A 16,653-nucleotide genomic window follows, 5' to 3' on the forward strand; every position below is an offset into this window, starting at 1 on the left:
AGGTGGAATCCAAATCGTCTGCCAAAAGCTCCCTACATCTCGATTGTGGGGTCACTGCAATCTGCAGGAGAATGTCTCTCTCAAGTTCCAAAGATCTCAGGAGGCAACACACCACAGTGACTTGGGAGCAGAGCTTTTAAAATTTTATCTGTTGTCTTTTCTGTGTTATACGTTAGCTGTTTTTATTATATTTTGGACACTGCGTTGGGACACGTGTGGAAGGTGATTAAATACTGCTACTAAAAATAGCAAGACCAAGACAGGAAGTTAAGCTATGGAACTCACTCCCACAGTGACAGCCATGAATTTGGATGGCTTTAAAGTGGCTTAAACAAATTAATGGAGGACAAGGTTGCGTGTCAAGGACCCCCAAGACACCCCTGAATAAAAACACATTCACACATCATTTTTGTTTTGGTTTTTGGCATAATTTTGGCCACAAATTTATTGAATTACAGTAAGTGAGTGGTTGCTTAGGCATTGGTTAGCGACTACCTGTTCCCACTTGGAGGTAGGAACAGAACTGACAACCACATCCGTGCGGAAGTCAGTAAGAGTAAGCAATTTTGGGGAGAGAATAAAGCTGGGTGCAAGGCTCACACCTCTCCCCAAATGCTCCCTGGGGCTCTTGCGTGGCCCTAGCCCTTTGTCAGGGATACGGACAAAAGCATGGTGAGCCCCCGGATTCCTTTAATGGAATACCCTTGCAGCAGCAGCATTGGAGGGGCAGGCACAGCCAACCTCATCCCCTCCACCAACCAAAAAATTAACCAATGCCTAACCACAACCTTAGGGACGCGGGTGGCACTGTGGGTTAAACCACAGAGCCTAGGACTTGCTGATCAGAAGGTTGGCGGTTTGAATCCCTGCGATGGGGTGAGCTCCCGTTGCTCGGTCCCTGCTCCTGCCAACCTAGCAGTTCGAAAGCACGTCAAAGTGCAAGTAGATAAATAGGTACCGCTCCGGCGGAAAGGTAAACGCCGTTTCCGTGCCCTGCTCTGGTTCGCCAGAAGCGGCTTAGTCATGCTGGCCACATGACCCAGAAGCTGTACACCGGCTCCCTCGGCCAATAAAGCGAGATGAGTGCCTCAACCCCAGAGTCGGTCACGACTGGACCTAATGGTCAGGGGTCCCTTTACCTTTACCTTTAACCACAACTTTACAAGTTGTGACAATTTGCTACGCAGTAGGCAAAACCCAAATGGCACCAGCCAATCAGCCAAATGGTAAAATTCCTACCAGGCCCCTGCTCCAAAGCAGACGACCCCATGACAGGCATAGCAAACAAATCCTAAATAAAGGGAGGGTGGGCAGGTAATCCCATGTGTGCAGCGAAAAGAGGAAGCTCAACGCTGTGCACAGGGACCTATATAGCACCCCCATCAATCAAATAAAATTGCAACAGTCAATTTTCCCCAGCAACATTCAAATCCATGGCCATCCAAACTAACCTGCCCAGCAAACAAGGGATGTCATGGTTGCTCCCACCGCAACACATGCTCTCCATGAAGGAGAACGTGCTCTATCAACAGCTACTAGCCAGGATGGCTGGAGACAGGAACGACTCTGAATGCTAACTGCTGGAAGCCATAGGATGCTAGAGTGCTCTTGTGCTCGGATCCTGATTTGCAGGTTTCCCACAGCCATCTGTTTAGCCACTGTGAGAACAGGATGCTAGGCTAGATGGGTCACTGGCCTCATCCAGCAGGCTCTTCTATATTCTTATTCCAAATTGAAATGGCACATTCCCAGAGTGGTTTAACAATCAATCCCTCTTACCAGGGAACTCTGGGAACTGTAGATCTACAAGGGGAATAAAGGCCTCCTAACAACCACTCAAAAAAACGAAGATCATGGCCACTGGTCCCATCACCTCCTGGCAAATAGAAGGGGAGGAAATGGAGGCAGTGAGAGATTTTACTTTCTTGGGCTCCATGATCACTGCAGATGATGACAGCAGCCACAAAATTAAAAGATGCCTGCTTCTTGGGAGAAAAGCAATGACAAACCTAGACAGCATCTTTAAAAACAGAGACATCACCTTGCCAACAAAGGTCCGTATAGTTAAAACCATGGTTTTCCCAGTAGTGATGTATGGAAGCGAGAGCTGGACCATAATGAAGGCTGATCGCCGAAGAGTTGATGCTTTTGAATTATGGTGCTGGAGGAGACTCTTGAGAGTCCCATGGACTGCAAGAAGATCAAACCTATCCATTCTGAAGGAAATCAGCCCTGAGTGCTCACTGGAAGGACAGATCCTGAAGCTGAAGCTCCAATACTTTGGCCACCTCATGAGAAGAGAAAACTCCCTGGAAAAGACCCTGATGTTGGGAAAGATGGAGGGCACAAGGAGAAGGGGATGACAGAGGACGAGATGGTTGGATAGTGTTCTCAAAGCTACCAGCATGAGTTTGACCAAACTGCGGGAGGCAGTGGAAGACAGGAGTGCCTGGCGTGCTCTGGTCCATGGGGTCACGAAGAGTCGGACACGACTAAACGACTAAACAAACAACCGCTCGGCACCCATAACAAACGACAGTTCTCAAGGTCCTTTTGAGAAAACCATGACAGTTTAAAGTGCTACGATGCTGCTTTAAATGAATAGTGCAGGTGGGCCCCAAAACATAAACGTGATGAGGGAGAATAAGCAAGAATCCTGTTTGATCTTGGAAAGCTATTAGCATTTCCATGCAAACTCCCTTCATCCAAACAGCCCCAGGGGCACAGAGAAAAACACTTGGCTATCCAGACAGCTGATGCAACACAACACATTGTTGACACAAGGTTACAATGACATATTCAGCCTGGCCATGAAATTTAGATAACCAGAACACTTCTGGGAATAACTGGGTTTTTTTAAAAAAATAAATACCCATCAATGTCAATATAAGGAGAAATCGTAATGCAGGGGACTGTAATGAGCTTTTGTTTTTCTTTGGGTTTTAAAAGGCTGCTGTTGTGTCTGCTTTTATTTGTGGGGTGGGAGGTAAATAAAAGCCATGTGACACGTAATAACTGTGGGAAGTTATCTGCCTGAAAGTAAATCCTCGGACAGATAAGCTTTCAATTTCTGCTAGCAGAACGGGGTGTGTAGGTCTGAGCGGAGAACAAAGAAATAAAGAGGGCACAGGCATGGGTCTGGCGATCCACCGTTCTAAATACAGGAGGCTATGGGGAGGGTTGTGGCTCAGCAGTGGAACATTTGCTTCCTGGTTCGATCCTCATTGTCTCTATAGGAGAACCATGTCCAAAATCCTGGACAAGTGCTGCCAGTCAGTGAAGGCAGTACTGAAGTAGGTGGATCTATCTCAGTGGATCCAGTGGATCTATTTTGGGAGGGGCCACAGCTCAGTGGAAAAGCATCTGCTTTGCTTGCGGAAGGTCCCAGATTCAATCCCCAGCATCTCCAGCTAGGACTGGGAATGTGCCCTCTGAAACCTTGGAGAGTCATGGCCTGGCAGTGCAGACCAGGCACAAGGAATCTTTGGCTCTCCCAACCTTTCTGAACTACAACTCCCATCATCCCTATGCATCAGCCGTGCTTGCTGGAGCTGATGGGAGTTGCAGTCCAGCAACACCTGGAGGTAAAAGGTAAAGGGACCCCTGTCCATTAGGTCCAGTCGTGACCGACTCTGGGGTTGCGGCGCTCATCTCGCTTTATTGGCCGAGAGAGACGGTGTACAGCTTCCGGGACATGTGGCCAGCATGACTAAGCTGCTTCTGGTGAACCAGAGGAGTGCACGGAAACGCTGTTTACCTTCCCGCCAGAGCGGTACCTATTCATCTACTTGCACTTTGAGGTGCTTTCGAACTGCTAGGTTGGCAGGAGCTGGGACAGAGCAATGGGAGCTCACCCCATCATGGGGATTCGAACCGCCGACCTTCTGATCGGCAAGTTCTAGGCTCTGTGGTTTAACCCACAGCGCCACCCGCGTCCCGTACATCTGGAGGAGATGGAGGCAAATTCATGGTGTGCTAGATGGACTAAGGCAGCTTCTTCCCATGTTCCTAGTTATCCAGCCACCCTACTTCTTGATTTTGCTGCCTACCTGGGACTGCAAAAATGGTAGGTGGGGTTGTGAAGCCTCTAGCAAGCTGGATCCCCAAGGCTCTTGGACAATGCTGATCTTGCAGGGGGAAAGAATGCTCCAAGAGTGCCAGTCTTGGACAATTGATGGAGGGGGCTCATGCCTGCTCCCCCACTGACTGTCACCCCTAACTGACCTTGTCTTTGTAGCCTGATGAGGGTCTGGGGTGGGTGGTCAAATACACCATGGTTAAGGAAGTGAGCTAGATTCACACAGAATGCCAAGCCATAGTTAAGGCAAGCCAAGGTTTGCAAGCCAACAGCAACAAACTATGGATTTAAGCTACGCTTTGTTGCCAATAAACAAACCACAGTTAAGCCACTGGGAAAGGTTCACACATAATGCTAAGCCATTGTTTAATAAACCACGGTTCGGTATACTGTGATGGCTTACAATTCAAGAGCCCATGGGAAGGCTTAACTGTGGTTTGTTTATTGGCAACAAAGCACAGCTTAAATCCATAGTTTGTTGCTGTTGGCTTGCAAACCTTGGTTTACGCAGAAGAAGAAAAATCAGAGAGCTTTAGAATAATCATCTATAAAACCACACAATTTTTAAAAAAACCATATAATGTTTTAAAATCAGAAAACCATACACGTAATGATTTAAAATCAGGCTGGGGTCTGTTCTATATTCCACCATCATCTGTGTCACAGTAGATGGGAATATGGGAGAGGGCCTTTTCCACTGAAGTGCCCCTGTGGAACTCCCTGCCCCAGGAGATTTCACTGAGCGGCATTTAAAATGACAAGTGAAAACTTCTCTGTTGCAGAGCATCTTTGGCCTGAATACCTTCTGAACCGCTATCCCCTCTGCTATTGGAAGTGAGTTGTTGCTGTCCTTTCAATCTGGCTACATTTCACTATTCTTTACAGGACTATTTTAAAAATAAAGTATGCAACAAAAACAGGAACCCCCAAAAGGAAGTGAAAGCAGAAGCAAAAATTGAAAACCATTCGATTGCCGTAGGCAAATGAAATAAGGTAGCATAAGAAATAGAAGAGAGGTAGCGCCTATATATTTTGAAACAGTTTTCAGAATTTCTCTGAAGGAAGTCCAGCAGGAGTTGAAATGTGTTGGATCAATAAACCTCTTTACGGTCTACTCTATAGTTCACAGTGGGGGTCACTTCTGCTTCCAGTTTCTGTTTTTATATATATATATATATAAAAGATCTGTGAAACTAGGTGGAAAGAAGGAATATAAATGCAAACCAGTCCAACATGTGGACGCACGCCATCAACAAAAGGCCAATTTTTTTTAATGGGAAGAGCCAAATAAGCACAATTTGGATAAAGTATGGGAACGCCTTTAAGGAAGCATAACTGTGCTCTGAATGCTCCTTTTCTGTATCGCCTAAAAATAGTGGTTGCCATTTCTGAAAACGGATCCGGCAGCCTGTTAGAAATGCAAGTAACTCTTTGATTTCAGCACGGATAAGAACAGTCTTTCCACAAGGATGTTCTAACTCTTCTCCTTTCTAACACTTCGTACAAGTCCAGCACCCTCCCTCCCAAAACAAAACACAAGTCCTCTAATTCACTGGGGGGGGGGACTACACGTTCCTCCAATACAGGGCCGGAGAGAACAATTTTTTTCTGACGGAGGGCCACCTTCCCTTCTCAACAATCTTCCAGTGGCCACATCCCAGTGGTGGTGGGTGGGGCTGGAACCAAAAGTGGACAAAGCAAAAAATTGTAAATTTTACCTTTTACAGTGGGGTAGTTTCTACACACACACACATTCCCCTCTGTCCTTCCAGCAGGCAAGCAAGAGGCATGATCAGAATTCAAGGGCAAAGTCCAGCCAGGCAAGAAGCCTCAAGGAAGGCACAAAGCAAGGCGACTGACGGCTGTGGCTGTGGCCGGATGTGGAGGGTCCAGGGGGCCAGATGGAGAGGTTGGGAGGACCATATTGGGGCCCAAGGACTGGAGGCTCCCCACCTATGCTCTGGCCTGGCTGTTTTTAACAGGCCATACAGAATAGGGTGAGGCGCCAGCCAGCAAACCATGGCTCCACCAATTGAGGTATTGCGGTTAGAGAATCAGGCACAGACTTGAGAGATCAGGGATCAAAATCCCACTCAGCTGTGAAACTCACTGGGTGACCTTGGAAGCTGCTGCTCACTGTCTTTCAGCCTGACCTACCATGCAGGGTTGTTGTGTGAGTAAAATGGAGGCAGAGGGTGAAGAAGTCTGCACACCACTTTGAAGGAAAGGGAGATCCAAATGTCATAATGAAAATATAGGCTTTTTAAGCTCATTCCCCAGAACAGCAAGACAAGTCTTCGGAACTCAACTGCTCAGTACCATTTCCCTGTGTCTTGTTCGTGAGACAGACAGACAGAGAGACAGAGAGAATATCATAGAATTGTAGAGTTGGAAGGGTCCCGAGGGTCATCCAGTCCAACCCCCTGCAAGGCACGAATCCCATGCTGTGTTAACGATGCAGAAGAAGAGGTTAAGGAGTCCCTTGGCTGCATCTCGGCTTGGGTGGAGGTATCCAAGGCATAGACCTGTGTGTTTTTAGGGGATGGGTCAGAGGCAGATAATCTGCTCTGCTTGCAGAAGGTCCCAGGATCAGGACTGGGAGGAAGGCCTGTCTGAAGTCCCAGAGAGCTGCTGCCAATCAGTGTAGACAATAATGGGCTAGATGGACCAACCGTCTGACATGGTGTTAGGCAGCTTCCCATGTGGAAAGGGCCCTAGCTCAGTGCTAGAACACCTGCCTTGCATGCAAAAGGTTCCAGGTTTAATCCATGCCATCTCCAGTTATGTTCTCAAGCTGCAAACCCTGAACAGCTGCTGCCTGTCAGTGCTGAGCTAGGTGGATCCACGGTCAGACATGAAATAAGGCGGCTTCCTATGTTCTTTTGTGCATGTTTTGGAGCGGGGGTGGGGGGTTGTACCTTGGGATCAGAGGTTACGATGGAGGCCAGATGAAAAATCTCTATCAGTGTTTCCCAAACCTGGGTCTCCAGCTGTTTTTGGACTACAATTCACATCATCCCAGACAACTGGTCCTGCTAGTTAGGGATGATGGGAGTTACAGTCCAACAATAGCTGGAGACTACAGTGGTACCTCGGGATGCGGGTGGCGCTGTGGGTAAAACCTCAGCACCTAGGACTTGCCGATCGCATGGTCGGCGGTTCGAATCCCCGCGGTGGGGTGCACTCCCGTCGTTCGGTCCCAGCGCCTGCCAACCTAGCAGTTCGAAAGCACCTCTGGGTGCAAGTAGATAAATAGGGACCGCTTACCAGCGGGAAGGTAAACGGCGTTCCGTGTGCTGCGCTGGCTCGCCAGATGCAGCTTGTCACGCTGGCCACGTGACCCGGAAGTGTCTGCGGACAGCGCTGGCTCCCGGCCTATAGAGTGAGATGAGCGCACAACCCTAGAGTCTGGCAAGACTGGCCCGTACGGGCAGGGGTACCTTTACCTTTACCTTTACAGTGGTACCTCGGGTTAAGAACTTAAATTCGTTCCGGAGGTCCGTTCTTAACCTGAAACTGTTCTTAACCTGAAGCACCACTTTAGCTAATGGGGCCTCCCGCTGCCGCCGCTGCGCTGCCGTCACACGATTTCTGTTCTCATCCTGAAGCAAAGTTCTTAACCCGAGGTACTATTTCTGGGTTAGCGGAGTCTGTAACCCAAAGCGTCTGTAACCTGAGGTACCACTGTATTTGGTACTCAGAAAGCTATCACTACTCTTCGGCCTAAAGTGATCAAACACGCAACCTGCACCTGTTTATTATCAGGTATGCAACTTGATGCATTTGAGAGATTTCATGTTCAGAGGAATGTGGTATTATCCTCTTACACACCTTCCCCTGTGGTAAATCATTCAAAGAGGGTCTGGTTTGTTTGTTTTTTATTTAAACTCTTTTATCCTGTTCTTCGGCTGGGGGAGGGAGGTTCCCAGAACAGCTTACCAATGTCAGTGATAAAACGATCCCCACCCTCAGGGCTTACAACCAAAAACACAACACAAAAGGAAAAGGGATTTGGAGGGAAGAGGAGAAAGGGAAACTCAAAAGCAAAAAATTGCTTGTTTTCTCTGAAAGGACTCAGTATGAGATGCCTGCTGCCATCCCAGGTTTGCAAACAGGCAAAACGATAAGATGTTTGAACAATCAGAATCCAGAAATTGTTACTCCAGGGCTTTTTTCTCCTGAAGTAACTTTCCCTCTGCTCACATGCATAAGCAACAGCAAGGTGTGTCAGACCCACTCCTGAGACAACTGTCTTAAGTCACAGGTGTGTTTCTCTTGTTCCCAGAGGGGACGTGCCAATTAAGCTGCACCAGAACTTAAGATGAGAATTAAACCTCTAGTTTGGCTGGATCTCAGAAAGAGTAGCCTGCGACAAAAAGGTGAAAGGCACTGTAAACAGCTGCTCGCCTATGGCGATGAAGAACTGCCATCAGGTGACCATGAAAGGAGGTCTTGCAAAAGTTGGATATCTTTCTTTCATTCCTTCCATCGACCATAAACAAACAAAACGGGCTGTGTCACAATGCTGGACTAGTTAACTAATTTGCAAAGCTAACCTGAGTTGCACCAATTCCTTGCCATTTTTTCCAGAGCAAAAAGCAACAGTGGCAACCCGAATCCCAGTCTGAGGCTTTTAAACTTTTGGGAGGGAGAAGGCTGCAAGATGAGCAAAAAAAATAAAAAATAAAAATGACAGTGTGGTCCAAGGTTGCCCAAAACTGGCCTCCTGCCCGAGCAGCGGCTGAGAAGCTGCTGCAGCGCTCCGTTCCCCGCACTGCATTGTTTGCATCTCACACGGAACGATTCCAAAGAAGAAATATTTACAGTTCGATTCCCACCAGTTACGCGTGTGATACAACAACCACCACCAACCACCCTTGCAACTGGACCTGCGAGTCACCTGAGTCGCAAACCTCCCCCCGCCACAAAAAAAGCAAAAAGAGAGATCGCTTAAAGAGCCAGGAAGCCCAGAGCCCCTGATCCATTTGGGGAGGGGGATGCGGAGTATGATGGTGAGGAGAGGAAGAGGCAGGGCGAACTGAAGGGCGCCCACTACCCAATTTAAAACCGCGCGTGGCTCAAAGGCGGCGGGGAACGAAGGAACATTGGACTGAGAACTGCGTGCATTCCAACCAGACAGCGCCGCGCAAAGAGGAGGGGGGGCATAACAAAAGCTCCTTTTGCAAAGAGGGGGTGGAGTGGAGGATATTGCAAAGAAAACGCAAGGACCTGGAAGCAGAGCGCGCGCCCCCTCCCCGCTCCAAATTCCGCGCGATGCTGGCTGGCTGGCTTGCCAAATCGGGGGGGAGCCTTGATGGAGAGATGCCAGAAGGTGGCCCCAAAGGTGCCCGCTCACCTGTCCGTACACCTTCATGGACTCCTGCTGCTGGGTGGCGGCGGCGGCGCTCCGCTTGCTCCGCAGCATCTCGCCCGGCGTCGGCTGCCTGACTGTGCCATCGGGACTGCTCGCCCGCAGCACCTCGAAGCCCCGGTCCTGGGCTCGGGATGCGAAAGCGGCGTGCAGCCGCAAGGTCTTGCTGGCGGACTCGGCCGGCCGGAGGCTGCAAGCGGAGAGCAGGAGGAGGAGGAGGGCGAGACGCGGCGGCGGCATCGCCAACCGGGCGGCTGTTTCCCGGAGCGGAGAGCGCGGCTCCCCGGCGCGGCTTCTCCCTGTCGCCATGTTCGCTGCCTCCGCGCTCCGCCGGCTTGGCGAGCTGCAAAGTGGGGCGCCGCCGCCAGGACAGAATGTGCAATAGGATTGCAAAGCCGGGAAACCCGGTGGCGGCGGGGAGGGGGGGTGGCGGCGAGGGAGCAACAGCAGCGAGCAGATTCAGGCCAGCTGCAGGCAGCTCGGCTCCGGCGCGCGCCAAGGGCCCGGGGCTGCACGCGCTGCTTCCCGGGGCATTGCAACCCTTCTTTGCTTTTTGCGCGGTGCGGGGCAGAACAGCGAGCGCGCGCGCGCGTAGCGAAATTATTCGCTTGGGTGTTGTTGTTTGTATTTGCATTCGCAGCCTCTGGCTTGAACCAGCCGGCCTCGGTGTGCGGGTGCAAGTCACGTGTCATCCCCCCACCCCCACAAAACGCACACGCACGCACGCTTTTCTCCGTAATCTTCTTTGCCTGCTCCTGGCTTTGACCTCCCAGAAGTACAGCAGCAGGACCTTAAAAGCGAAAGGGCTTTCGCGAATTAAAAAAAAAAAGTCAATAACATCGCCTTTATTTGTTGCGCCCCGCGCAGAAATGTTTTCTTTGCAAGTGCAAAAAGAAGAACGTGAAGCCTTGGAAAGCTTCCTCCGGGTTCCCTGCGGTGTGTATGTTTTTGTGCGTGCACGTGTGTGTTTCAAAGCACCTTTAGAGCTTTACAGAAGAGCCCATGGTCTCATGTGACAAGCGCTTTTCTGAAGCTACGCAGGGGTATAAATGAAGGCACTAGATCGGCCAGCGGCCTGATCCAGCCGGCTCTTTTTCCTTTACTTTCTTATGTTGTGAAACGAAAGCGGGTAAGCTCAGCATACTAAATATGCTGGAGCTGGGAAATGCATCCGTTTTGTTCTAGCGTTATGTTTATTTATTCAATAACTGTATTTACTTACTTACTGCATTTATATCCCATCTTTTTAGTAAGGAACTCATAGTAATGCGTGTACAGATCCACCTATTCATTTCATCCCTTTGAGATAATTTAGGCAGAGAGACTGGCCCGAGAACACCTGGCCGGCTTCACAGCCCAGTGGGGATTTGAACCCTGTTCTCCCAACACCTAGTCTGACACTCTAACCACTACACCACACTGGCCCTCTTAAGCAGTGAGGAGGAGCACTCATGGGAAAGGTAGTGATCTGACTACAGATAGATCTCAGGGGTGGCTAACCTGTGACTATAGCTCCCATCATACCTGACCATTGGCCATGCAAGCTGGGGCTGATGGGATTTGGAGTCCAGGCACACCTAGCTAACCATAGCTTAGCGCCCCTGGTATAAAATGACCTACCGCTATTGTGTGCTTAGTGTTTCCATTTCCTTTAGAGGTGGTTCACACATATCTGATCACCGCTTCTCCCATCTTTCTTGCTCCATCTTTTCAGTTTCACTGGTGCTGCAGCGTCAAGTTCCCTTGGACCGTTCGCCAGGCTCCTAAATTGTCAGCATTCCATAGCTGGTTCCTTTCCCCCATGGGCTTAGAATCTTTGGGGAACATTCCATGATGTCACAACTGCTCAGCCAATGGGGTGTCCCGTATACAAGAGGCAGGCAACAGGGGACTGTTAGTCTCGTTTGTCGTCACAAGACACTCTGTAAAGATTTCTCTGATGCTCTGATGCAAGGGCTGCCCACTTATTTAGACTGCTGGGCACATTTGAACTTTTGAGCCAGTGCCATGGGCACACACACACACACCCTTCTTGATGTCTCCTCCAGCACCGAATCACACGTTGCTTTCCCAAGGGATCTGGAGAGCACTGAAAAGCACATGGAAGTGAAAGAGGCAAGTAGGAATGAGCATCATTCTTCCAAGTTCCTACTTCCATTCTCTTATGTTATTTTTCAGGAAGAAGGTAACCACCCTCACTTCATGACCAAAGGGGCAGTGGCTGGCAGGGAGATACGGATAACAGCAAGGTTGCTGGTTTGATCCCTGTAAGGGACAGCTGCAGATTGCTGCACTGTGGGGGGTTGGACTAGATCAGGCATCCCCAAACTTGGCCCTCCAGATGTTTTGGGACTACAACTCCCATCATCCCTAGCTAACAGGACCAGTGGTCAGGGATGATGGGAATTGTAGTCCGGAAACATCTGGAGGGCCAAGTTTGGGGGTGCCTGGACTAGATGGTCCTCAGGGTCTCTTGCAACTCTACAGTGATTCTATGTACACCTGGGGCAGACCTCAAGGGCACCGTTGCACCCATAAGGACCACATAGGTGACCCCTGTCCTAATGGGTGGTTTGGTTGATGCTACAAGAACAGGACCTGAGCCAGAGTGGGAGAAGGCAGTGTGGTGTAGTGGTTAGAGTGTTGGGCTAGGACCTGGGGGACTAGTTTGAATCCCTGCTCAGATACGAAGCTTACAGGGTGACCTTGGGCCAGTCACAGTATCTCAGCCTAACCTAGGGTTGTTGGGATAAAATGGGGAGGTGGAGAACTTTGTGATCCCCCTCTGTTGGCGCCTTGGAAAGGAATATGGGATTTAAATGGGAAAAGTAAATAAATCCAGCAAACATTCCCAGGATCCTTTGGGTGGCCCAAATTCTTGTCAAACACATCCTGCCATGCCTTTCTCCTGACGTCTGCATGAGCCAGGTCAGACCTTCTGCGGAATGATATATGATAATATATGGCCAATTCTCCCCTGAAAATGGGAAGATGGATTTTCTGACCTTTGAGGTCTTTTCCTCCGTCTCTGGGCTTTGTATGATAAATGGCTAGAATGAAGCACTCGGCTTCTCCTAGGGTTAGAGGCAAAGAGGAATGTGATTGACTCTGTGTGCAGGTGGCAGAGGCCCATTATGGAATATTAAAGCTATGCTAAATATTCTAGTCCCCATCAACCTCTCTTCCTACCGCTCTCAAAAATGCTCAGAGAGCTGATCTTGATGCCGAGGGTGTTATGATGAAAGAGAAAGCACTTTTGCTGAGCTAGCAAATAAAAAGGGGGGGCTCTCCTGTGCTCTTCCTTTCCCCCCACAATATGTACATGGTACCTCGGGTTACAGACGCTTCAGGTTACAGACTCCACTAACCCAGAAATAGTACCTCGGGTTAAGAACTTTGCTTCAGGATGAGAACAGAAATCATGCTCCGGCGGCAGCGGAAGGCCCCATTAGCTAAAGTGGTGCTTCAGCTTAAGAACAGTTTCAGGTTAAGAACGGACCTCCGGAACGAATTAAGTACTTAACCCGAGGTACCAGTGTACTTGGGAGGGTTGAGGAAGGGCAGGAGACTTGATGCTATTTCATTTTACTTTTAATTAGTATACCACCTTTCTATATTACTATTCACAAGGCGGTTTACATCAACAAAATATACAACAAAGAACACACACCTTATAATCTTTGACCCCTCGGAGAAGGATCTGAAATATTCTCCTTGAAGCTTGAATATGTTTCATTCTGGATTGTTTCATTTAATGTTTTGATGTGTTGTAAACCGCTTTGAGATTCTTCCTTTAAAATATAAGGCGGTATAGAAATGAAATGACTAATAATCTGATCCACTACAGAAAGTCATAATAAAACATAACTTTAAAATGGAACGACTTATATCAAATAAAGTACCGTATTACCCCAAATATAAGCTGCACTTTTTTTCCAAATTCCGATCGTGAAAAGTTAAAGTGCGGCTTATATTCGTGTCCTTACGCCGCCGGCAAAGCAATGCAGCTTCCCCCCACAGAGCAGCCCGGGAGTGCGGGGCAACGGTGCCCATCCCATCCACGGCTCCCCCAAGCCGCCAAATTTTAAAGGTGCAGTTTGTTTGCGGGTGCGGCTTATATTAGGGCCAATACAGTAATATTCAATAATCTATTTGAATATAATAGTACACAATAAAATTAACTATCAATACCTCAGCAAATAACAATTAAAATCACACTTACCTGCAAGGCTGCTGGTTGCACCTGTTCGATTGCACCTGTGTGTGGAAGGAGGAAGGGGAGAAGCAGCTCTGAATCTGCCCATCAGAAAAGTACGAAGTTATGAGGTTGATAGCTGTGTTCTATCTCCACTGGCGAGGTAGGATGCTGAGAATCACAAGGGGTGCAGGAAGCGCTGCTATTGCCCGTGTGTGTGTGTGTGTGTGTGTCATTGGGGCATCTACTTGGCCACTGTAAGAACAGAAGGCTGGACTTACTACCATAGCTGTCAACTTTTCTCTTTTCTTGCGAGGAATCCTATTCGGAATAAGGGAATTTCCCTTTTAAAAAAAGGAAACGTTGACAGCTATGCTTATTACCTAAGTGTTAACTTCCACATTCTATTTAAGTTTTCACATGCTGTAAAAGCCACTTCTAGAACTATCGTGGGACATTGCAGTAGTACTCATTTCCATATTATTTGCCAGTGGGTTTATCCCGGAAGCAAATAACACAGAAATGAGCACCATATTCCACTATAGTTCCTAAAGTAGCTTTTATATCGTGCAGAAGCTCAAATTTTGTGCAGGACTTAACAGTTGGGGGAAAGTCTTGAAAACGGAATAAGCTGCCATGTGAACACAGACTAGATGGGCTGTGGGCTGATCCAGCAGGGCTTTTATGTTATTTTATTTATTGGCTTCACTTCATTACTTACCTGGCCTTCAAGCACAAGGTACCTGGGCAGGTTACAGTGATGTTTATACTCTCACAAGGAATCACAGAATGGTAGAGTTGGAAGGGATCCTGGGGTCATCTAGTCCAACCCCCTACAATGTAGGAATCTTTCTGCCCAATATGGGGCTCAAACCCACAAATGTGAGATTAAGAGTCTCGTGCTCTACCGACTGAGCTATGATTTGGCCTAGTGGAATTCTCTGCTGCTTAGAGAGTTGAAAAGCATATACATTGCATTTTGGGTTTGGTTTGAAACTAGTTTGAAACTGGTCACCGTCAGAGGGAATCTGTACATCGACACATTGATCTTAAAGCCAGACCATCCCTACTATGGACTGGTGTTTATCTTGCTGAGGTCACTCCCTGTGATCTGCTTTACACTTCCAAATCCAGTCAGCATCCTTTTTTCTTTCTTTTTAACTGATTGAATGAACTGCAATTATGTACCTTTCAGCTGTTCTGACTCAAATCAGTGAGAAACGTTTCTCCAGAGTATTAGGGGTCATGATATTAAGGAGGGTATGAAATTGTTTCTCCTTACGAGATTTCTACGGTACAAGCTTCAGTTGGAAGGCAGTGCTGGATAGGAATGGGACAGGGTGGGGGAAGAAATCCAGATTGCAGCAAGATTTTTGCTAATTGACTTTATAGAAGGGTTGATCATATTCTGTGATTGTGGCACAGGAGAGCTTCATTGAAGATCCCCAAAGATTTTAAAAAGCTGTTCTAGCACAGCACAGAATTGTGTGGTGGAATCCGGAACTGTAGCACTTCAGATTTCAGATCAGGGTGGGTGATTATAATGATGATGATGATGATTAGGCGAGTAATACTACCTGTGGGTTAAACCACAGAGCCTAGGGCTTGCTGATCAGAAGGTTGGCGGTTCGAATCCCCTTGACGGGGTGAACTCCTGTTGCTCGGTCCCTGCTCTTGCCAACCTAGCAGTTTGAAAGCACGTCAAAGTGCAAGTAGATAAATAGGTACCGCTCTGGTGGGAAGGTAAACGGCATTTCCGTGTGCTGCTCTGGTTCGCCAGAAGCATCTTAGTCATGCTGGCCACATGACCCAGAAGCTGTACGGCGGCTCCCTCGGCCAATAAAGTGAGATGAGCGCCGCAACCCGAGTCGGCCATGACTGGACCTAATGGTCAGGGGTCCCTTTACCTTTACTACTACTACTACTACTACTACTACTACTACTACTATTTTGCCTCCAGGAGACTGGTGTGTTGAGCCTATGGAAGCCACTCTAAACCATGGTTAGTGTATACGTTATGGCTGGTTCAAACCACATTTTTGCAGGATGTCTTGACTGAGCCAATCTCTCACCCAAACCTACCCCACAAGACTGCCATGAGAATAAAACAAGCCTCATGCATGATGAAATGAGTTTGCTGGAAGACACAGATAAAATTTTAGAGGATTTACTTTAAAATCAATGTAATTAAATAAACAGCTTTCTCAACAGAAAATTTATAAATATTTATACAGTATCACATTTTTTACATGTGCTCGAAGCAGTTCCCGTCCATAATCTCCGTATTCCTTACAACAAACCTGCAAGGTAGGCCAGTATTATGCTATATTACTTTGGCATATTGTAGACAGACAGATAGATAGATAGATAGATAAACCAGCCCTAGTTCACTGCAACAACTGACTCCGCTGAGAAGTGGTTTCCCACAAAGGAGCAAAGTGAACCCAAAGTGAGCCAAACATGCTAGTTCCACTCCGCCCCTGCGCTTGAAAGAAATGCTTAATACATTGCTACCAGCTTCTCCATCCTATAGCTTATAGGCAGAGAGGGGAAACACATTAGAATTTATCTTGCATCTGGAACCCATCAGCAAGGAACAGCATGAACTCCGATCACTTAGGTAAAGAGACTTAAAAAAAAGAAGAAGTCCCTTGCCACATTGCTTCATAAAAAGAGAGAGATTGAAAACTCAAGGAGTAGTTTAAACGTTCCAGCAAACGAGAAGTGTGTTGACATGGAATTCCCTTTTCCAGGGGTGTGGGTTGCATTTCAGACCCGCAGACGCACTAGTGTAACATATTTTTTTGTTAAAGTAATTGCAACAAATCTTTTCTGCAAAGAACAGACAGAGCTGATTACCTTTTCCGCTGGCTACGAAGAGGCCTTATACAGAGTCAGCGTTTTGTCCAAACAAGCTGATGGGATCAGCAGGACCCAACATTGGCCACACTGAATTTTGCCTAAAGCAAAACAACAAGGAAGATTTGTCCCTTCCAGGTTTTACTTCCT

General features: G+C 47.9%; 1 protein-coding gene across 1 annotated transcript in view; it reads right to left on the reverse strand.

Moving 5' to 3' along the window:
• Nucleotides 1–9,833, reverse strand: part of SORL1 (sortilin related receptor 1) — a 115,250-nt gene extending 105,417 nt beyond the window's left edge. Inside the window, exon 1 of the mRNA XM_083588249.1 lies at nucleotides 9,435–9,833. Within this exon, the coding sequence (XP_083444375.1) occupies nucleotides 9,435–9,758 (324 nt within the window). The 5' untranslated portion in view covers nucleotides 9,759–9,833. The remainder of the gene's footprint in view (nucleotides 1–9,434) is intronic.
• Between the last annotated feature and the right edge of the window lie 6,820 nt (nucleotides 9,834–16,653).

Source organism: Podarcis filfolensis (assembly GCF_964270895.1).
Source record: "Podarcis filfolensis genome assembly, chromosome: 15".
Lineage (NCBI taxonomy): Eukaryota > Metazoa > Chordata > Lepidosauria > Squamata > Lacertidae > Podarcis > Podarcis filfolensis.